Source organism: Carassius auratus, chromosome 13 (assembly GCF_003368295.1).
Source record: "Carassius auratus strain Wakin chromosome 13, ASM336829v1, whole genome shotgun sequence".
NCBI classification, from domain to species: domain Eukaryota; kingdom Metazoa; phylum Chordata; class Actinopteri; order Cypriniformes; family Cyprinidae; genus Carassius; species Carassius auratus.
Genome location: NC_039255.1, coordinates 1,448,067 through 1,465,566, shown reverse-complemented (window position 1 = coordinate 1,465,566; position 17,500 = coordinate 1,448,067). Strand labels below are relative to the sequence as shown.

Sequence of the window (17,500 nt, the reverse complement as noted above, 5' to 3'; positions counted from 1 at the left end):
TTCTTGATTATTAAAATGTAATTAACGATGTGTGTGGGACTGTTACCTGGAAGCTGAGGCGGTGTTTGCTGGGACTGAGCCTGATGTCGTCGCTCGGAGCGGCGCTGATCATCACGTCGGTCATCACGGATCCGCTGGACACACACACACACACACACACACACACACACACACAGTTACTCTCTTCAGCTCAGATCACTCTGCGTTTGACCAGGACACATTCTGTCCCTGCGCTTCTCTACAATAAAACAAACTGAAACAGTCTCTCGCACCGAGCAGGTTCGCTCGTCTCTTACCACGCTAACTGCTTTCTGAGCACAGCTACATACAGGAAGCCCTTGACTCTTCACCACACTGGAAACCCCCAAACCATCAGCTCTTCTGCAGATCAACACGTCTGCGTCTGTCTGTCGAGACCAAGCCTGCTGGGATCTCCACGCTCCAGCGGATGAAGAGAACATCTCTCAGAGCTCAAATCCACTCACTGTTGCTTCTACTAAAGGAAATGAAGTCAAGTGGAGCGTAGGACGCTAAAGATGATTGAGATCCCCTCATCCATGAGCCAAAATGTGAAACACATTGCATAACTGCCAACACTTTAGAAACAAGATGATGTCATCACGGGATAATCCCAAATCTCCCAACTGAATGGAAATGCAAAGGCCTTTCACTGAAGACCAGCGACAGGAGAGAGAGCATCCTGTGGCTCAGTGGTAGAACATTGTGTTAGCACCGCACAAGGTTGTGGGTTCGATTCCCAGGGAACACATGTTAGGTAAAAAATGTTATCCTGAATGCACTGTAAGCCGCTCTGTATAACAGTGTTTGCTAAATGCATTAATCATAGTGAAAGTGAACCGTGGGCGTGCACGAGGCTCTTCAGAAGAGTGTGGATCGCTCCAGCACTGCGGGGTCAGAGGTCAGGTCATCACTTCTCTCATACAGGCTCCTGAGAGACTTCATCTCTGCTTTACTGTCGAATCAAAGAATAGCAGGACTCTTATTTCCCTGTCATCACTTAAATTCATGTTTTTGGCAGACGCTTTTATCCACAGTGATTTACATTAGACTCATGGTTTACACTTCATCAGGTCATGCATGTGCTGGGAACTGAACCCATGACCCTGTGTTGAGCAGAACGAGAGCGTCGGGACTTCATCTGAACCACCACACGCCGCTGATACTCAGGGCAAAAACCACGAGTGCAATGTTGAACCTTTAATTCACTTTCCATTCACACTGTTGGATGATTTTAAACAAACTGATTAATATTTATCTGTCTTTTACGCTCGTCCATCATATTTATGAGTGATCTATGATGAAATCTATTTTGTTTCACATTTGGTTTGTGTCAATGTCATTTAGTATCAAGCTACTACTATTTTTTTTATTATGTTGTTTTGTAATCTCAGTATTATTCCAGTTTCAAGTAATGACTGTGTTCTCTAATGTTTGCTGCAGCTTTAGTTAACTCTAAGAGTCCTGGTCTGTGTTCACGTATGATCTGTGTGAATGTTTTCAGTCAAACCTGTTTTCTTGGTCTCTCTGTTCATGTGTTTGCTGATGCTCATAAATAATCCTGAAACCTGAATAATATCATTATTATCATCTGAATACATCACCTTTGACAAACGTTTCCAGAAGTTTCTGCGTTGCATGAAGTTTCCCTTCTGTGAGAGTGTGACTGGATTGGTGAAGTGTGGTCAGTTTTATATGAATGCAGCATGTTATTCTCAGACTCTCCAGCACACAGTGACCGCTCTCATTAGAATGAGTCTGATCTACTCTCGTCTGAAATACTATTATTTACAACAATATCATGCGAGTGAATGTTATTCTTCATGTGTTTTCAATAACTCGGGTCCATTACATCAGAGCAGCTCATAAAGACACTGAATTAAACGATGTGCAACAGTGACAGCAGCAGTGATTTTGATTCGCCTTTCAAAGATTAAAATAAAGGTCTGAAAACTGATCTGAATCAGATGCGCTCCATAAGATAGAAAACATGAAAGAAACCAAGAGCTTTCTGTGAGACAGAGTCAGAGAAAGGTCCAGAGCGATAAACACAGCGCTTCCAGAAGAACGTCTAAACATCCTGCTCCGAGAAGAACAGAACACACAGATCACACACACACTCCAACCTCCGGCCCAGATACTCCAGACACACACACACACTCCAACCTCCGGCCCAGATACTCCAGACACACACACACACACAGATGATTCTTCTGCACAATCTGACTTTGCTATTATTGATAATAATCAGAAATGTTTCTCGAGCAGTGAAATCATGATTTCTGAAGATCATGTGACACTGAAGACTGGAGGAATGATGCTGAAAATACAACTGCACAAGTGCACATCACTTACTTACTCTGAACTGATGATGCAGAATCCACCAGGACTTCAGGGACGAGTCAGAAATAAGTGTTTGTGATTCAGTATTCACTCTGATCCTGAACTGACTCTTCTGTGGAGCTGGAACTGAAGGTGTTTGATAACTGGTGAATTTAACAACATCAAGAATGATGAGGTGTGAGGAATCTCCCTCATATGTGACTCCGATGATGTTCACACAATGAGAGTGCTGTAAAAACTACAGTTCTTCACGAAAGATCTTCATTCAGCAGACACTCGGAGCACCAGGACACTGGAGATGACAAGCCCTGATGGAAACACGGGTGAGACAGAGCCTCCGTCTGTGGAAATGTGAGACTCGTGACGGAACGTGACCTTTGATTGTTGATCTGTGACTCAGACTGACCGATGAAGACAATCACACACGGACTGAGCTCAGCCGAAGAGACATTAGAGCCACGAGCTGCTCAACACAGCACAACACACTGCACGAGAGTTAAGAGAGGACGAGATCTCACCTGCGAGCTCATCCGCCGATGCGAGTTAGTCAAATACCAGCGGATCTCCAGACGATCTTCATCAGCTGCTCGGTCTCCGCGTGAGCGCGCGTGCGGCTCTTATTCAGGAGGCGTGGCCGGCCGAGGAAGCCACGCCCACTCCCGACATACTTCCTCAATCACATCGCGCTCAATGAGTGGAAAAGTGCATGTCATTAAATCGCCAATACTGCTTATTGGTCAAATCTGTTCTTAAAATAGTCTTAAAGGGAAATTTCACCTAATGTAGGTTATTTCGTTATAATGTTGCTCTAAATTTTTGCAATCTTTATTTTTTCCGACATTAACATGGAAGGAAAGGACAGAAAACGCTGTATTAAAGACGTCAGGAGTAAAGGAGAGAAGACTGAGTGAACTTCATCAGTGTTCTCTTCTTTTACCCGACAGCCTTCAGTCCTTTAGATCATGATGCAGCTGATGTTTACACTCACAGACAGGAGAGAAGAACACGTGATTAAACACACTTGTCTCTCAGCGCCCTCTTCTGGCCGTCAGCTGAAAGCTTGTCTCCAGGAACATCACAAATAGACTTTACAAACATAACACCACCTGATAACATTTAGAGTTGACACAGAACAACAGATACAAACAGTTGAAAAGCTTGAGGAAGAGCAAAGTAAAGAAGAAAAGAGCGTAGTAGTGACACTAGAGACTGATATCCAGTGAATACTACATTGCTCTAGCAATAATTCTGATCAAACCCTTCACTATATGTGTGTGTAACCACTGTTCTTCTGAAAGCTGTGTGGAAGATTACTTGCCAACCGTAGTCTGTTCCTGATTCCAAATTACATTACATCATACAATTTACATAATATAATCAGACCTGATGTTTATCACATTGATTTAAATAGCATATAATATTGTGCCATATTGATATAAAAATACAAAGAGAAAGAAAATATATTCCATTTGTTGTTATTAACAACATGAAGTACATTCCAACCAAAGTAAAACACATACAGTACTAAAAAGAGGAAATATTTCCTTCTTTTACCTCCAATGCAATGTGACCATTAACCTGCAAATCTGTTGCTTAATTATAAATGTATTACCTTAAAATCTCAGGGGTACGGCATAAGAATATATGTTATGTGAAAGAGGTTTGGCTTTACATAAGAAATCACAAGAAAATCAAACAAATGCGTGCATTTTAATGTGTTCAATAGACAGTAATTCAAATAAACATTCATGTGTTCATCAGAAGATGATGCCATGTTGAAATGCTAAGAAAACACTTTAGTAAACGCAGTGTACTCTCAGTTTTGTGTGTAATTACAGCCAGCGGACTAATGACTGCGCTCTGTGTGAGTGTCAACAAAAAACCACAGGACATTGATTTCATTCATGTCCACTGCAGAGGACAGCAGGACTAAAAGTGTGATCATTACACGTTCTGGGAGACACAACATATTCCTATGAAATATTAGATAATATTATGAAAACCTTGCTAATTATTGCTCCTATTATTACACATCTTTTTGTCATTACATGTTGCCCCAGGAACATCAGTGTGCACATTAGATATAGTGTATAGATACACATTGTAAACCCTCTTATGTCCATTTTACACACATACTGCATAAAACAAAAGTGTATATCAACTCCTTCTGTTATATCTTTCATAACATAGTTGAGAATCTGCTTTATACAACATATGGTATAAAAAAATCCTGAAACCTAAAAATGCATTGATGATTTATTATTCAAAATTAAATTTTGTTCTTATGCTCTAAACAATGTAATGACATGAAAAAATACTATTCTAATGTCAGTCAGAGAAGATGTGAAGATGTGTGTGTGCTCCAGACTCTCCACTAGATAGAGCTACAGTCCAGCACATCCCTGGACAGACTGTGTGTGTGTGTGTGTGTGTGTGTGTGTGTGTGTGTGTGTGTGTGTGTGTGTGTGTGTGTAAGAGAACGCGAGAGAGATGAAGTCAACACTGGAGACGCCCATGTTGTGTTACTTTAATTTTGACTAGTTTCAACAATAAACCAACTTTCAACATTTGTTAAAAATATTAGACTGTTTCACCAGAGAAAGATACAGAAACATCCTCTTTTTGACTGTATTTGTGGAAGAGGCTCTGTGTGTAATGTGCAGCTGTTATCAGAGGAATGTGTGCTCCTCACATGCTGCTGTCCGTCACAGACCTGAGCTCTTGATTCTCATTCATCAGAGCTTCTCAGACAGAGTAACTTACAGAGACTGACACAACTAACCCTGACCTGAACTAACCACAACTAACCAGAACTAACCAGAACTAACCCCCACTAACCAGAACCCAGCTGACAGCTCGGACAGGCAAACCAAAGCTGTGTAGAATTAATAACTCTACACATCCACATGATGTCATTTAAGCAAATGCATAATGTAAATGTAATAATGGTGGTTGTTGGGTATACTTTTTTTTTTTTTTTTTTTTTACAAATATTTCTGTTTGTAAATACGGTAGGCTATATTCCATCTATTATGACTTACATCTTTGCAGTGTGTGTATGTATATTTCCCATTTCTCCTGTTCTTTCTGTATCTGTGTGTATTGAGGTCAGCGCTGATGATGATGATGATGATGATGATGATGATGATGCCCTCTGTCGGTCACGGCGCGCGCTGCAGAAGCTCCGCCTCAGACACTCATCCTCTCCGGTGAAGCGGAGTCTCGCGCAGAGACGCGCGGCGCGGCAGCAGCTCTGGTCTCTCCGGTCCGCGTCGCGATCTGATCGGTGCATGCGAGAGCGGAGCGGCTGAAGCGATGATGGCGGCAGCGCTGGAGAGAGGAGGGCTTCGGGCCGCCTTCCTGAACCCCGGCAGCGGCGGCGGAGCGGCTCCCACAGCGGTGTCCGGAGCAGGAGCAGTGCTGTGGGGCTCCGGGGGATCCGGGGCGATGCCCGTCCCCATGAACCTGTTCGCCACCTGGGAGATCGACCGCTCCTGTCCGAGCTGCGTGCCCCGGTACGAGTGTGTGTGTGTGTGTGTGTGTGTGATTGTTCAGCTTCTCTGATGGAAGTTTGACAGTGTGACACCAAACTCATGTTTACTCATGTTCGGCATCTCTTCCTTACACTGATGTTTCAGCACTATAGTACTGTGATGTGTTACTGTGGTGCTGAAAGTGTGGTATCTACATGATGGTGCACACAAAATCATCATTCTCTTATCATTTACATCCCTTTTAACCTTTAGTTAAAGATTTCTTCTCTAGATTTCTTCTGTGGAACACAAAATATATTTTTAAACTAAAGAGTGCTGTGTTTCATTTTCTGGAATTCTTAAGGAATATATATTTTTAAATATCTTCTTTAGTGCTCTACAGAAGAAGGAATGTGTTAGTAAACAATGTCAGAGAGCATCGTGGTTAGTGGAGTGTTGTTTGTTAATGTTGTCTTGTTATTGTGTAAGTCTTGTTATCTGTGGTCAGTTATCTTTGAGTTCTAGTAGAATCACACCGAACGCGTCACACACTCCTGCTGCACGGATTCACACACTCCTGCTGCACGGATCGTTTCTCCATAGTTCGGTCGTTTTGGGAGATGGATGTGATTCTTCATGTGTTGAGAAGTGAGTCGCAGCAGATGAGCGTCTGTTCTGGTGTTTCTGTTTCAGGATTCAGAATTCCAGTTCTTGTGTTTTCCGTTTCCTTCTGTATCCGAACTTTCGCTCTCACTCTGGGGAATTCCAGAACGCTTTCACACCCCCGTCATAATGTGTTTTTCTGGGAAGTTAGTGGACATGTTCCTTCACCCTGATGTCATTCTTCACATGGAGCTTCTCAAGCTGATGAAGTGCAGACGGTGTGTGTGTGTGTGTGTGTGTGTGTGTGTGTGTAATGCATGCAGTGCTCCAGATGGGTGTGTGTGTGTGTGTGACGGAGAGATACAGTGCTGCACTGCAATGTAAACACATTTCCCGTGACGGATCTATCCATCACTCTTTGTGTGTTTGTGTTTCTCTTTCTTAAGTTCACTTGGCTGAGATCTTCAGAGAAACACGTGTCCGTCTGCTCTGGAGACTTCGGGGTGTTTTAGTTTTTCAGGTTGCTGCTGAGGTCAGGAAAACACTGGGAATGATGGATTACAGCGCAGAAACTGTTGACCGATGACATCACGCAGCACTTTCAGCAGTTTAGTGACGTCATTGTGGTTATAGTGCAGTGATCAGGATCAAGATGTGTGTGTGTAGTGCATGCAGTGCTGCAGATGTGTGGTGTGTGTGTGTGTGTGTGTGTGTGTGTGCCCAGTGCAGGTGTGGGACTGGCCTCCTCTCAGGAGCGGCTCCATTAATCAGCTCTGACCCAGATGTGTCCAGCTCTCGTCTCATTGCTCTCTCGGCCGCTACAGCAGGAGTTCAAGCCCAGTGAGGGCTGTGTGTGTGTGTGTGAGTGTGTGTGTGAGTGTGTGTGTGTGTGTGTGTAGTCGAGCTGTGATGGCTCAGAAAGGTCGTCCCAGTATGTTGGTGAAGTACACGCCATCATCCAATGGGAGAGCAGCTAGTGAGTGTAGTCACATGACAACAACACCGTTGCAGGATACTCACACACACAAACACACTGTTTCTGCAGTTTTTCAGATCAAACTAATAGTTTAATCCAGACCCGCCTCTGACTATATTTAACAAAAGATTATTCCTACTGTTATGACTTGCTTTCTCCCTTGATTAAGCACAGGAAGGTTAATACCACATTTATCATTTTAAGCCCCACAAAATAATTCTAAAATCTTTTCAGTGAAATATAAAACATGTTGATGATAGAAGAGTTTTGAATAAATGCACAGAAGCCATCACATTACAGTAACGGCTCTTTATCACTCAGGTGAAGTGAGGTGTTTGTGTGTTTGTGTGTGACTTTCTCAAGCAGAGAATGAAGATTCAGATTCATGAGGACGTTAAGTGTTCAGAAAGTGTGTGTGTGTGTGTGTGTGTGTTATATTTCCAGCTGTTTTTAATGACCCTACTTCTAATCTAGACCATACTCACTATTCATACAGTATAGAGTGAGATATTTATATTCAGAAAGATGAACTGCTAACACACATCCACACAGATGTGTTAAACACACGCCTGATAAACACATGTTGTGAGGGAATATGGTCAGTGTTATCTGAACGCTGAAGTCACAGCATGTGAAGGAGCCGGTGAACATGAGATCCTGAGCGTCTTTAGACATGAGCTGTGCTTCTGATCTGTTATGAGGGGCTTCCTCACGAGACGGATCGCTTACACACAGACGGGATCTGAACTCAACACACGGAGCAGAAACTCACTCCACCCTTCATCAGCACACCACCACACCGAAGACAAGACGAGATCCGAACATCAGGAGCATCAGATGACTGGTTCTGAGATGATCAGGGTCGGTCACTATATAGGCAAAAATTTACGTTTTGCAAACGAAAATTAAAGTATTGAGGAAAATACATTTGCTTTTTGCAAACAAAAATTAAGAATTGCAAAACATGAAACAGTGCGAAAGCAATGATTTTGAAATAAATATTTTCCATGGTCATATCTATTAATTTATTTGCAACGCTGCTTTTATTTTGCATGTCAGTCTAGTTTGAGCTTGCGATACCATTTTTCCTTTGCGCTTCACTTTTCTGCACGTCTCTCTTTGTGGCACTGTTTTGACGTGGGGGCGGAGTCAAGGGATGGGGGCGTGTACAACACGACTCCCTGGAAGTGACGTCATCGTCCTGAGACGCAGATCACTGATCCAGGCAGGCGGCAAGGAAGTCGACCGGAAGTTGAAGTCGGCTGCGTGCCGCCATCTTGTAGCAGAACTTCACTTGCATTAGCATTCGATTGCGTCATAACCACTCGTCTCTCTGTCGCATTACCGTACAGACAGGAGGAGAAGCTCGCAGGCAATTAACTTAATATGGCGTACTGCCGTTACATTTTAAAATACTATACAAAATAATTAATCAGAATACTTACTCCTGCTCACTCACGACAAAGAACTCCCCGCTCAAGCTCGCCGTCTCTGCAAGATTAACGATGGCAGTTTGCACGCACAGCTACTAGAAGATTTACATCTGTCAGACAGGTTGCTGACGTCGTCAAGCTTCGTTTGAGTCTGGGCGTCAGAAACGGAAGTGCTAAAAAACGCTAAAAATGGGCTTCACTTGTCTCAATTGAGTTCCAATGGGGTCGCTGTGTCCATTTCTTTTACTGTCTATGGATCCAGGTCCTGTCGAGTGGATCGTTTAAAGTAGCATTAAAACTTTCATGTTTTCATTTTATTTACTTTATTAACAAATGTATTAGCAGCGTTTTCTCAAAGAAGTTGTTAACATGAACATCTGCTGTTTATTTCTCTCGATGTGCACACTTTTATAGCATTAAAATGTGTATCATTTGGTTAACTGCAAGTATTTGTTTAATATCTCTTAACTTGTGGAGGACGCCAGCGCACAGAAGCGTTCTTTGCTCACATTAATTCAGGGTTACTGCTAGTTTTAATGTAAAATAATGCAATTCACTTCATCAACTATAACCTACATCATTAAAGAGGTCTACGACTCAAGTTTCATATCAATCGCGAATTCGTTTTTCATTTACATAACTACTGGCATAAAATTATAATTATAAACATTTTTTTTTAACTCAAGTCTTTTTGGTTTAGTTTTGTTGTGGCCACGAGATATTAATTCTTGGGAACGTGATAATGTCGTGACCACGAGTTTAATGAAAAAACAAACCAGGGTGACCAGAGCAACCTGAGATTATCAGAGATTGATAAAATATTTTTGTCCATCCCACAGTCCGTTGATCATGTCTTTTCATGTAATATAGGTTAATGTAAGGCTATTATTATTTTTTTATCATTAACGTATTTTTCAGACTAAGTCGCACCTAAGTATAACTCGCATCAGTCCAAAAATACGTCATGACGAGGAAAAAAGCATAAATCGCCCTGGACTATAAATCGCATTTATCTAGGACCAAGATAAAACATTACCGTCTACAGACACGAGAGGGCGCTCTATGTTCTCAGTAGTAGCCTACACGAGCACTGAGCAGCATAGAGTGGTAGATCATAGATCATTTGAATCGGTTCGGGAGTTCGTAGCGGGTTCGCGAATCATTTGATTCAGTTCGGGAGTTCAAAGCGGGATCGCGAATCATCTGAGTCAGTTTGGGAGTTCAAAGCGGGTTCGCGAATCATTTGATTCAGTTCGGGAGTTCAAAGCGGGATCGCGAATCATCTGAGTCAGTTTGGGAGTTCAAAGCGGGATCGCGAATCATCTGAGTCAGTTCGGGAGTTCGTAGCGGGTTCGCGAATCATTTGAGTCAGTTTGGGGATCGCGAATCATTTGAATCAGTTCAGGAGTTCGGGAATCATAGCTGTATATGGATGGGCATTAATTTAGTAGTTATAATTACGTTTTCCACGCGTGTTTAGGTGTGATATGTGAACTTTGTGTGCCTTTTAACAGTATCAAGTATATTCAAAAACTAAACAAATTGTGCCTAAAAAGAGCACGCATCTTATGTAAAGTTACATGGTGAAGTCATACTAGTGCGCGTGTGCATTTTGAGTGCGTTCTTTCACTGCATTATTCTGTGTATTCAAATGCATTTATGAATGCATGTGAATGATCACAAAATTCAAGATATGGGGGTTAGAAAATGTATACATTTATATAATTTTTTGTATTTAATCAATATCACACGAAGAGTTGATTTCAATTTTTCTCCAAAAATCAGCATGATTAAAATGTGATATTAAGTTACTACAAACAATAATTTAATTACAAATACAAAATGTTGTAGAATAATGTAATATATTAATTAATAATATCCTAAAGAACCTTTGTGCCAAAAGGGTTCTTCCTTCTCATTATAGAACCTTTTTAGCAACAAACGTTCTTTGGAGTTGAGTAAAGAACCCTATGGTTCTATATAGAACCCCAATGAACCTTTTTTTCTAAGAGTGTACATTTGTTAAAAAAGTAAATAAAACGAGAACATGAATGTTTTAATGCTACTGAATAAAAATAAATGATCCACTTGAAAGTCTCTGATCATCATGACAGCAAAAAGCTAATTTATTTTCCTCAATACTTTAATTTTCGTTTGCAAAACGTAAATTTTTTGCGTATATATATATATACTGCCTTAAATTGACTCCATAGAATCCAAATATATTTAGATAATATATAAAAACTTGTATTTGTGAAGATGCTCCTCTGGTTGAGATGAAGCCACAGGACGTCACTGCAGATATCAGCACAAACACTTTCACAGACTCAACGTGTTATTAAAGACAGAGACGATCAGGGCCAGTGCTTGAGGACACACACACACACACACACACACACACACACAATGAGCTGCATGTGTTTGGTCATCTAATCAGATGCTCTAAAGCCTCGTCTGCTGTAAACAAACCTGCTGTAAGCAGCTTGTAACCTTGTAACACTAAAGCTGTTGTTAATCAGCCCTCTTTAATCAGTGACACTGAAGGCCTCTCACACCAACCACGAGTAGAACCTTAGCTTTATTAATCAAGTTACCTTTATTTATATTGCACTTTTAACAATACAGATCAAAGCACTTTACAGTACTATTAAATAGGAAAATAGTGTGACAATAATGCAATAGAACAAAACTAAACACTCAATTATCAGGCAGTTCATCATTGAATTCAGTGATGTCATCTCTGTTCAGTTTAAATAGTGTCTGTGCATTTATTTACAATCAAGTCAATGATATCGCTGTAGATGAAGTGACCCCAACTAAGCAAGCCAGAGGCGACAGCGGCAAGGAACCGAAACTCCATCGGTGACAGAATGGAGAAAAAACCTTGGGAGAAACCAGGCTCAGTTGGGGTCAGTTCTCCTCTGACCAGACGAAACCAGTAGTTCAATTCCAGGCTGCAGCAAAGTCAGATTGTGCAGAAGAATCATCTGTTTCCTGTGGTCTTGTCCTGGTGCTCCTCTGAGACAAGGTCTTTACAGGGGATCTGTATCTGGGGCTCTAGTTGTCCTTGTCTCCGCTGTCTTTCAGGGCAGTAGAGGTCCTTTCTAGGTGCTGATCCACCATCTGGTCTGGATACGTACTGGATCCGGGTGACTGCAGTGACCCTCTGATCTGGATACAGACTGGATCTGGTGGCCACGGTGACCTCGGAACAAGAGAGAAACAGACTAATATTAGCGTAGATGCCATTCTTCTAATGATGTAGCAAGTACATCGGGTGTTATGTGAAATGTTCCCAGTTCCGGTTTACCTAATTAATGCAGCCTAAAAATCCTTTAACGGATTTGGATATTAAAAGCATATTAGTATGTTATGTGTAAGCCAGGTTAAAGCGATGGGTCTTTAATCTAGATTTAAACTGCAAGAGTGTGTCGGCCTCCCGAACAATGTTAGGTAGGTTATTCCAGAGTTTAGGCGCCAAATAGGAAAAGGATCTTGATTTGTGAACCTTAATAATGATTTGTTTTTAAAATCAGTCTAAATATTAAAGAATAGTGCGTTCACACCTCAACTATAATGAAAGCGACACAGAGGAACGATTTCCCAGCTAGAATCCAGCTGACTATAAAGGGTTCTAGCATTTAAAGTGACAGATGACAAAACATCTTAGAATAAAATTTGGTCTGCACGCTAATATAGTTATAGGTTTTGTTCTTGATGTGACTGGGCCTTGACTTTACATTGTAAAAATATTATAGATTATTTCAGTGTTTCATGTTTCTCTGTGATTAATTGTGAGTTTACTAGTTATTTCTGAGTGTAGCTTCTGATGGGGATTACTGCGTCTGTGGTCATCCAGGACTTTCCCGTCCGTTCTTCAGCTTCAGGAATCACAGCGGGATCACAGTTTATGGATCCTGTCGGAAGAGTTTGGACGTCCTCGTGCAGGGAGGAGCCGCTCCGAAACAATCTCTCTCTCTCTCTCTCTTCCTCTCTCTCTCTCTCTCTCTCTCTCTCTCTCTCTCTCTCTCTCTCTCTCTCTCTCTCCTCTCTTCCTCTCTCTCTCTCTCTCTCTCTTCCTCTCTCTCTCTCTCTCTCTCCTCTCTTCCTCTCTCTCTCTCTTCTCTTCCTCTCTCTCTCTCTCTCTCTTCCTCTCTCTCTCTCTCTCTCTCTCTCTCTCTCTCTCTCTCTCTCTCTCTCTCTCTCTCTCTCTCTCTTCACTCAGGCATTTCCTGCGTGTGGTTTTCCAGCAGCTACAGGTCATTTATTTGAAGGACAGACAGCTTTCGGACAGGCGTCCAGATCTCTGTTCGGGCGAGCAGTGACGTCTGATTCTCTCAGTTAAACCTGGTCTTGCTCTTGTCTTGTACTGAGCAGCGTGAACATCTGTAGATCACATGTGCTGAAGCGTAAAGATCTTTGGCTTGTTTTATTCACTCTTTTACTGTTTTTCTGAATGAAACGAGAGCAGTTTCTTCTCGCTGAGCTTTGACTTTCTCTTCTGTTATTGATTGTTTTGCGTCCAGCTTCTTCTCTCTCTGACTGTTTTCTCTATCAGAGTGTTGTCAGGAATCTCCTGACTAAGAGTTTTAGCACAGAAACACTTTCTTTCTTCTGTTTAATGTTCTCTTTCCTCTTCTCGTGAGTTCAGGGGTATCAGTATCTGTGCTGTATCCTCACATGAACTGGAGGAAGTTCCTTTCACTCAATTGCATTATGCAGATTTTGAACTAAATGAGTTCCCACCATGCTTCGCTTTGGACAGTAAATGTTGGAATGAGGTGTTATTTTATGTGTTTTTGCACAAGGTCATTATGTAATTGTTAAGTCTGTCATCACGCATCACTGTTTACGGATCCAAAAGCAAACAGTTTTCCTCGATACTCCCATTAATATGTGTACGTGTGCATCAATCACAAGAGCAATGCTGCTCTAACCCATGTAGAGAAATATGTAGAAAAAAAACATAAGATAAGGCATTTTTAGTGTACTCAAAGGAAATAAAAAATCTTTTTTTTAATCTTAGTTTAAGGTTCAGATGATTTATTTAAGTGACTGTAGCTCATCAGGTTTTACAGCGTATAATCAACTTTATTTGAGTAAATGTGTGTTCTGGTTCTTTCAGAACCGTCTCTGTGCATTAAGAGCTGTGTGGACTGCAGACACGAGAGCTTTCAGTGCTGTACTTTAGGCTGTAAATCCACTTCCTGACAGACAAAGATGCAGGGATGTAAAAGTCTTTGTGTTCGTCTGCTGGAGGCTTCGCTCAGGACCGGCTCCGATCGTTATTCACGCTCTCTGAAACACAAAGACACTTCATTTCTAAACCTCTATTGAGTGTTTCCATCAGTTTTGTTTTATTTATAGCCGCTCATAGTGTCACAATGTGGGGTCGTTTGTTACAGATATTCTTTAATAGTTTATATAATGGCTTTTAATGTAAGAGTAACCAATGATGAGCAGGAGTTTTAAAGTAAACAAACTGAAACTTAAATTAAAACCATGAAAAACAGAATTGCTCTTTGAAATAAAATATATGTAACATTAGGTATATATATCTGCACACTGCGGGTGGATGAGGAGAGACACGTGATTGTACAGCGTTTTGGGTGGACAACAATACACAACAAAGCACTATATAAACGCATCATTCATTTATTCATTCATTCATATAGGCTAGCCGTATATAATTGCTATTAATATTTTATTAATTAGGGCTATATTTTTATATTAATTGTTATGCTTACTTCTCCTTTCCATTCGTGCAAAAGACTTGAGTGAAGACGTCAGCAGGACGGGACTTGACTGTTGAGGTGACACAGAAGTGTAATGACACACGGAGGCTACTGCATTGATTGTTAAGGATATTCCAGCTGTAATATGCCACCACTCACTGATCTATATAAATTACATTTAAAATTCTCAGCTCTCAGGTTCTGTCCATTTTATTACAAATTTCAGGCAATACCGTTTTGGGGTCAGAAAATGTGACGTGACAGATCGCTTTAGCGCCTCAGTTCAAGTTACGTTACACCTATCATCTGTTACTTTCTGTTTAAAGATACAGTACAACTTACAGAAATGTATATATGCCTCATAAATAATATCAATCAATCAGTCATCAGTCAAAACAGCAGGAGAACAATTATTTCACAGAATGTTACTTTTGCCTCAAGAAAGCCATTTAAAGACCATAGCAGGTTAGTTGAGAAAAATAGCCGCAAGAAAGGAGTATTTTGCTAAATATATGCACTATAGTACATATTTATTATATTTTCACCTGTCATTAAATAATTGTTATTATAATGAAAACTGCATTATATATATATATATATATATATATATATATATATATATATATATATATATATATATATATATATATATATAAATATATATTTATTTATTTATTTATTTATTTATTTATTTATTTTTTTCAATTTGTAATCAATTGAGAAAAAAATCCCTTAAAGTGCCAGGCACAAGCCTTATACCTTCTGTCGGTCTGTTTCATTAATGTGAACAAAAGACAAAGAGAAAAACTGCTCTTGAGTAACAGCTTTAACAAGGATATATATGTATGTATGTATATGTGTGTGTGTGTATGTACGTGTGTGTGTGTGTGTGTGTGTGTGTGTTAAGTGAAGTATTTACATTTGATTATGCAATATCTGTACCTGAAAACGGTGCTATTTATGATCATTTTTTCTTATTTTATTACTGACTGATCACTTGTCTTCATTAATGTTTGAACTTAATAGTTAGTGTTTATTGTGGAATTGAAATTGGAATTGTGAGATGAGATTGCAGCTTATTTACAAAGAAAACAATAGCAATTTTATGTTTATTTATGTTTTTTTTTTTTGGCAGGGCAAGTACAGTTTTGAACCCTAGCATTGAGCTCTGCGTATGACTATATAAGCCAGTCTACTTCAAGGATTTTTAAAGGCCTTTGATTATGTTAAGAAAAATTAATTATAAATCACTACACAATGTTCTTTGTCTTAATTACTCTTTTATTTTATTGTAGATCAGTGGTCTTTATAAATCACGTTTACTGTAGATCAGTGGTCTTAATACTAGCCTACTATAAGCAGCCAACAGGTCAGAGGTAATTTGTGTCAATTAATATAAAAAACAAAACAAAAGAAGTGTTATGTTGCAGCAGATGAAATAGTTACAGCAGAAATTGTGTAGCCTAAGCATTAATATTTATATTACAATAATAAGAAGCACATAAATTAAGACCTTTAGATATTTAAAATTAAGCCTGATACAATCATTTGCATTTTCTTTGTTTATTATTTTAATAGTTTTTTCTTGGTTTTGATAGTAATACATTCTAATCAGTAACTTTACATGCAGATTAATGTATGTATACACATGTAGTGTGTGTGCGCACGCATGTTTACATGCATAGTGGGCCGGTCTGGATGAAGTCCAGGGCTGATTTTTTTGTCCCAGTCCAGCCCTGGTTCGGTGTATGGAGCGTGAATCATTTGAACCAGTTCGGGAGTTCGGAGCGGGATCGCGAATCATTTGAGTCAGTATGGGAGTTCAAAGCAGGTTCGCGAATCATTTGAGTCAGTTTGGGGATCGCGAATCATTGGAATCAGTTCGGGAGTTCGTAGCGGGATCGTGAATCATTTGAGTCAGTTTGGGGATCACGAATCATTTGAGTCAGTTCGGGAGTTCGTAGCGGGTTTGCGAATCATTTTAGTCAGTTCGGGAGTTCAAAGCGGATTCAAGCGGGATCGCGAATCATTGGAATCAGTTCGGGAGTTCGTAGCGGGATCACGAATCATTTGAGTCATTTCGGGAGTTCAAAGCAGGTTCGCGAATCATTTGAGTCAGTTTGGGGATCACGAATCATTTGAGTCAGTTCGGGAGTTCGTAGCGGGATCGCGAATCATTTGAGTCAGTTTGGGGATCACGAATCATTTGAGTCAGTTCGGGAGTTCGTAGCGGGATCGCGAATCATTTGAGTCATTTCGGGAGTTCAAAGCAGGTTCGCGAATCATTTGAGTCAGTTTGGGGATCACGAATCATTTGAGTCAGTTCGGGAGTTCAAAGCAGGTTCGCGAATCATTTGAGTCAGTTTGGGGATCACGAATCATTTGAGTCATTTCGGGAGTTCAAAGCAGGTTCGCAAATCATTTGAGTCAGTTTGGGGATCACGAATCATTTGAGTCATTTCGGGAGTTCAAAGCAGGTTCGCGAATCATTTGAGTCAGTTTGGGGATCACGAATCATTTGAGTCAGTTCGGGAGTTCGTAGCGGGATCGCAAATCATTTGAGTCAGTTTGGGGATCACAAATCATTTGAGTCAGTTCGGGAGTTCGTAGCGGGATCGCGAATCATTTGAGTCATTTCGGGAGTTCAAAGCAGGTTCGCGAATCATTTGAGTCAGTTTGGGGATCACGAATCATTTGAGTCAGTTCGGGAGTTCAAAGCAGGTTCGCGAATCATTTGAGTCAGTTTGGGGATCACAAATCATTTGAGTCAGTTCGGGAGTTCGTAGCGGGTTCGCGAATCATTTTAGTCAGTTCGGGAGTTCAAAGCGGATTCAAGCGGGATCGCGAATCATTTGAGTCAGTTCGGGAGTTCGGAGCGGGATCGCGAATCATTCCCAGACAGCAAAACTCACGTGGGCC

The 17,500-nt window shown here is 40.7% G+C and overlaps 2 protein-coding genes across 7 annotated transcripts in view; one reads left to right on the top strand and one right to left on the bottom strand.

Annotated features, from left to right (window-relative positions):
• The window catches only part of lbh (LBH regulator of WNT signaling pathway), a 9,695-nt gene extending 6,682 nt beyond the window's left edge, over nucleotides 1–3,013 (bottom strand). For 3 of the 5 annotated variants that reach the window (XR_003293415.1, XR_003293416.1, XM_026277749.1), the window contains exons 1-2: nucleotides 2,880–3,013; nucleotides 47–134 (exon numbers count right to left, since the gene is read on the bottom strand). Coding sequence is in view for 3 of the 5 variants with exons in the window: in XM_026277749.1 (XP_026133534.1) it covers nucleotides 47–124 (78 nt within the window). In the remaining 2 variants the exon portion in view is untranslated. Of the gene's footprint in view, nucleotides 1–46; nucleotides 135–296; nucleotides 742–2,377; nucleotides 2,703–2,879 lie in introns of those variants that run through there. The other 2 variants (XM_026277751.1, XM_026277752.1) reach the window with 2 other exon arrangements.
• A 2,366-nt stretch (nucleotides 3,014–5,379) lies between these two features.
• LOC113112302 (phosphofurin acidic cluster sorting protein 2) overlaps nucleotides 5,380–17,500 on the top strand; it is a 31,387-nt gene continuing 19,266 nt past the window's right edge. Inside the window, exon 1 of one of the 2 annotated variants that reach the window (XM_026277733.1) lies at nucleotides 5,380–5,876. In XM_026277733.1, the coding sequence (XP_026133518.1) occupies nucleotides 5,677–5,876 (200 nt within the window). In that variant the 5' untranslated portion in view covers nucleotides 5,380–5,676. The remainder of the gene's footprint in view (nucleotides 5,877–17,500) is intronic. The other variant, XM_026277734.1, reaches the window with a different exon arrangement.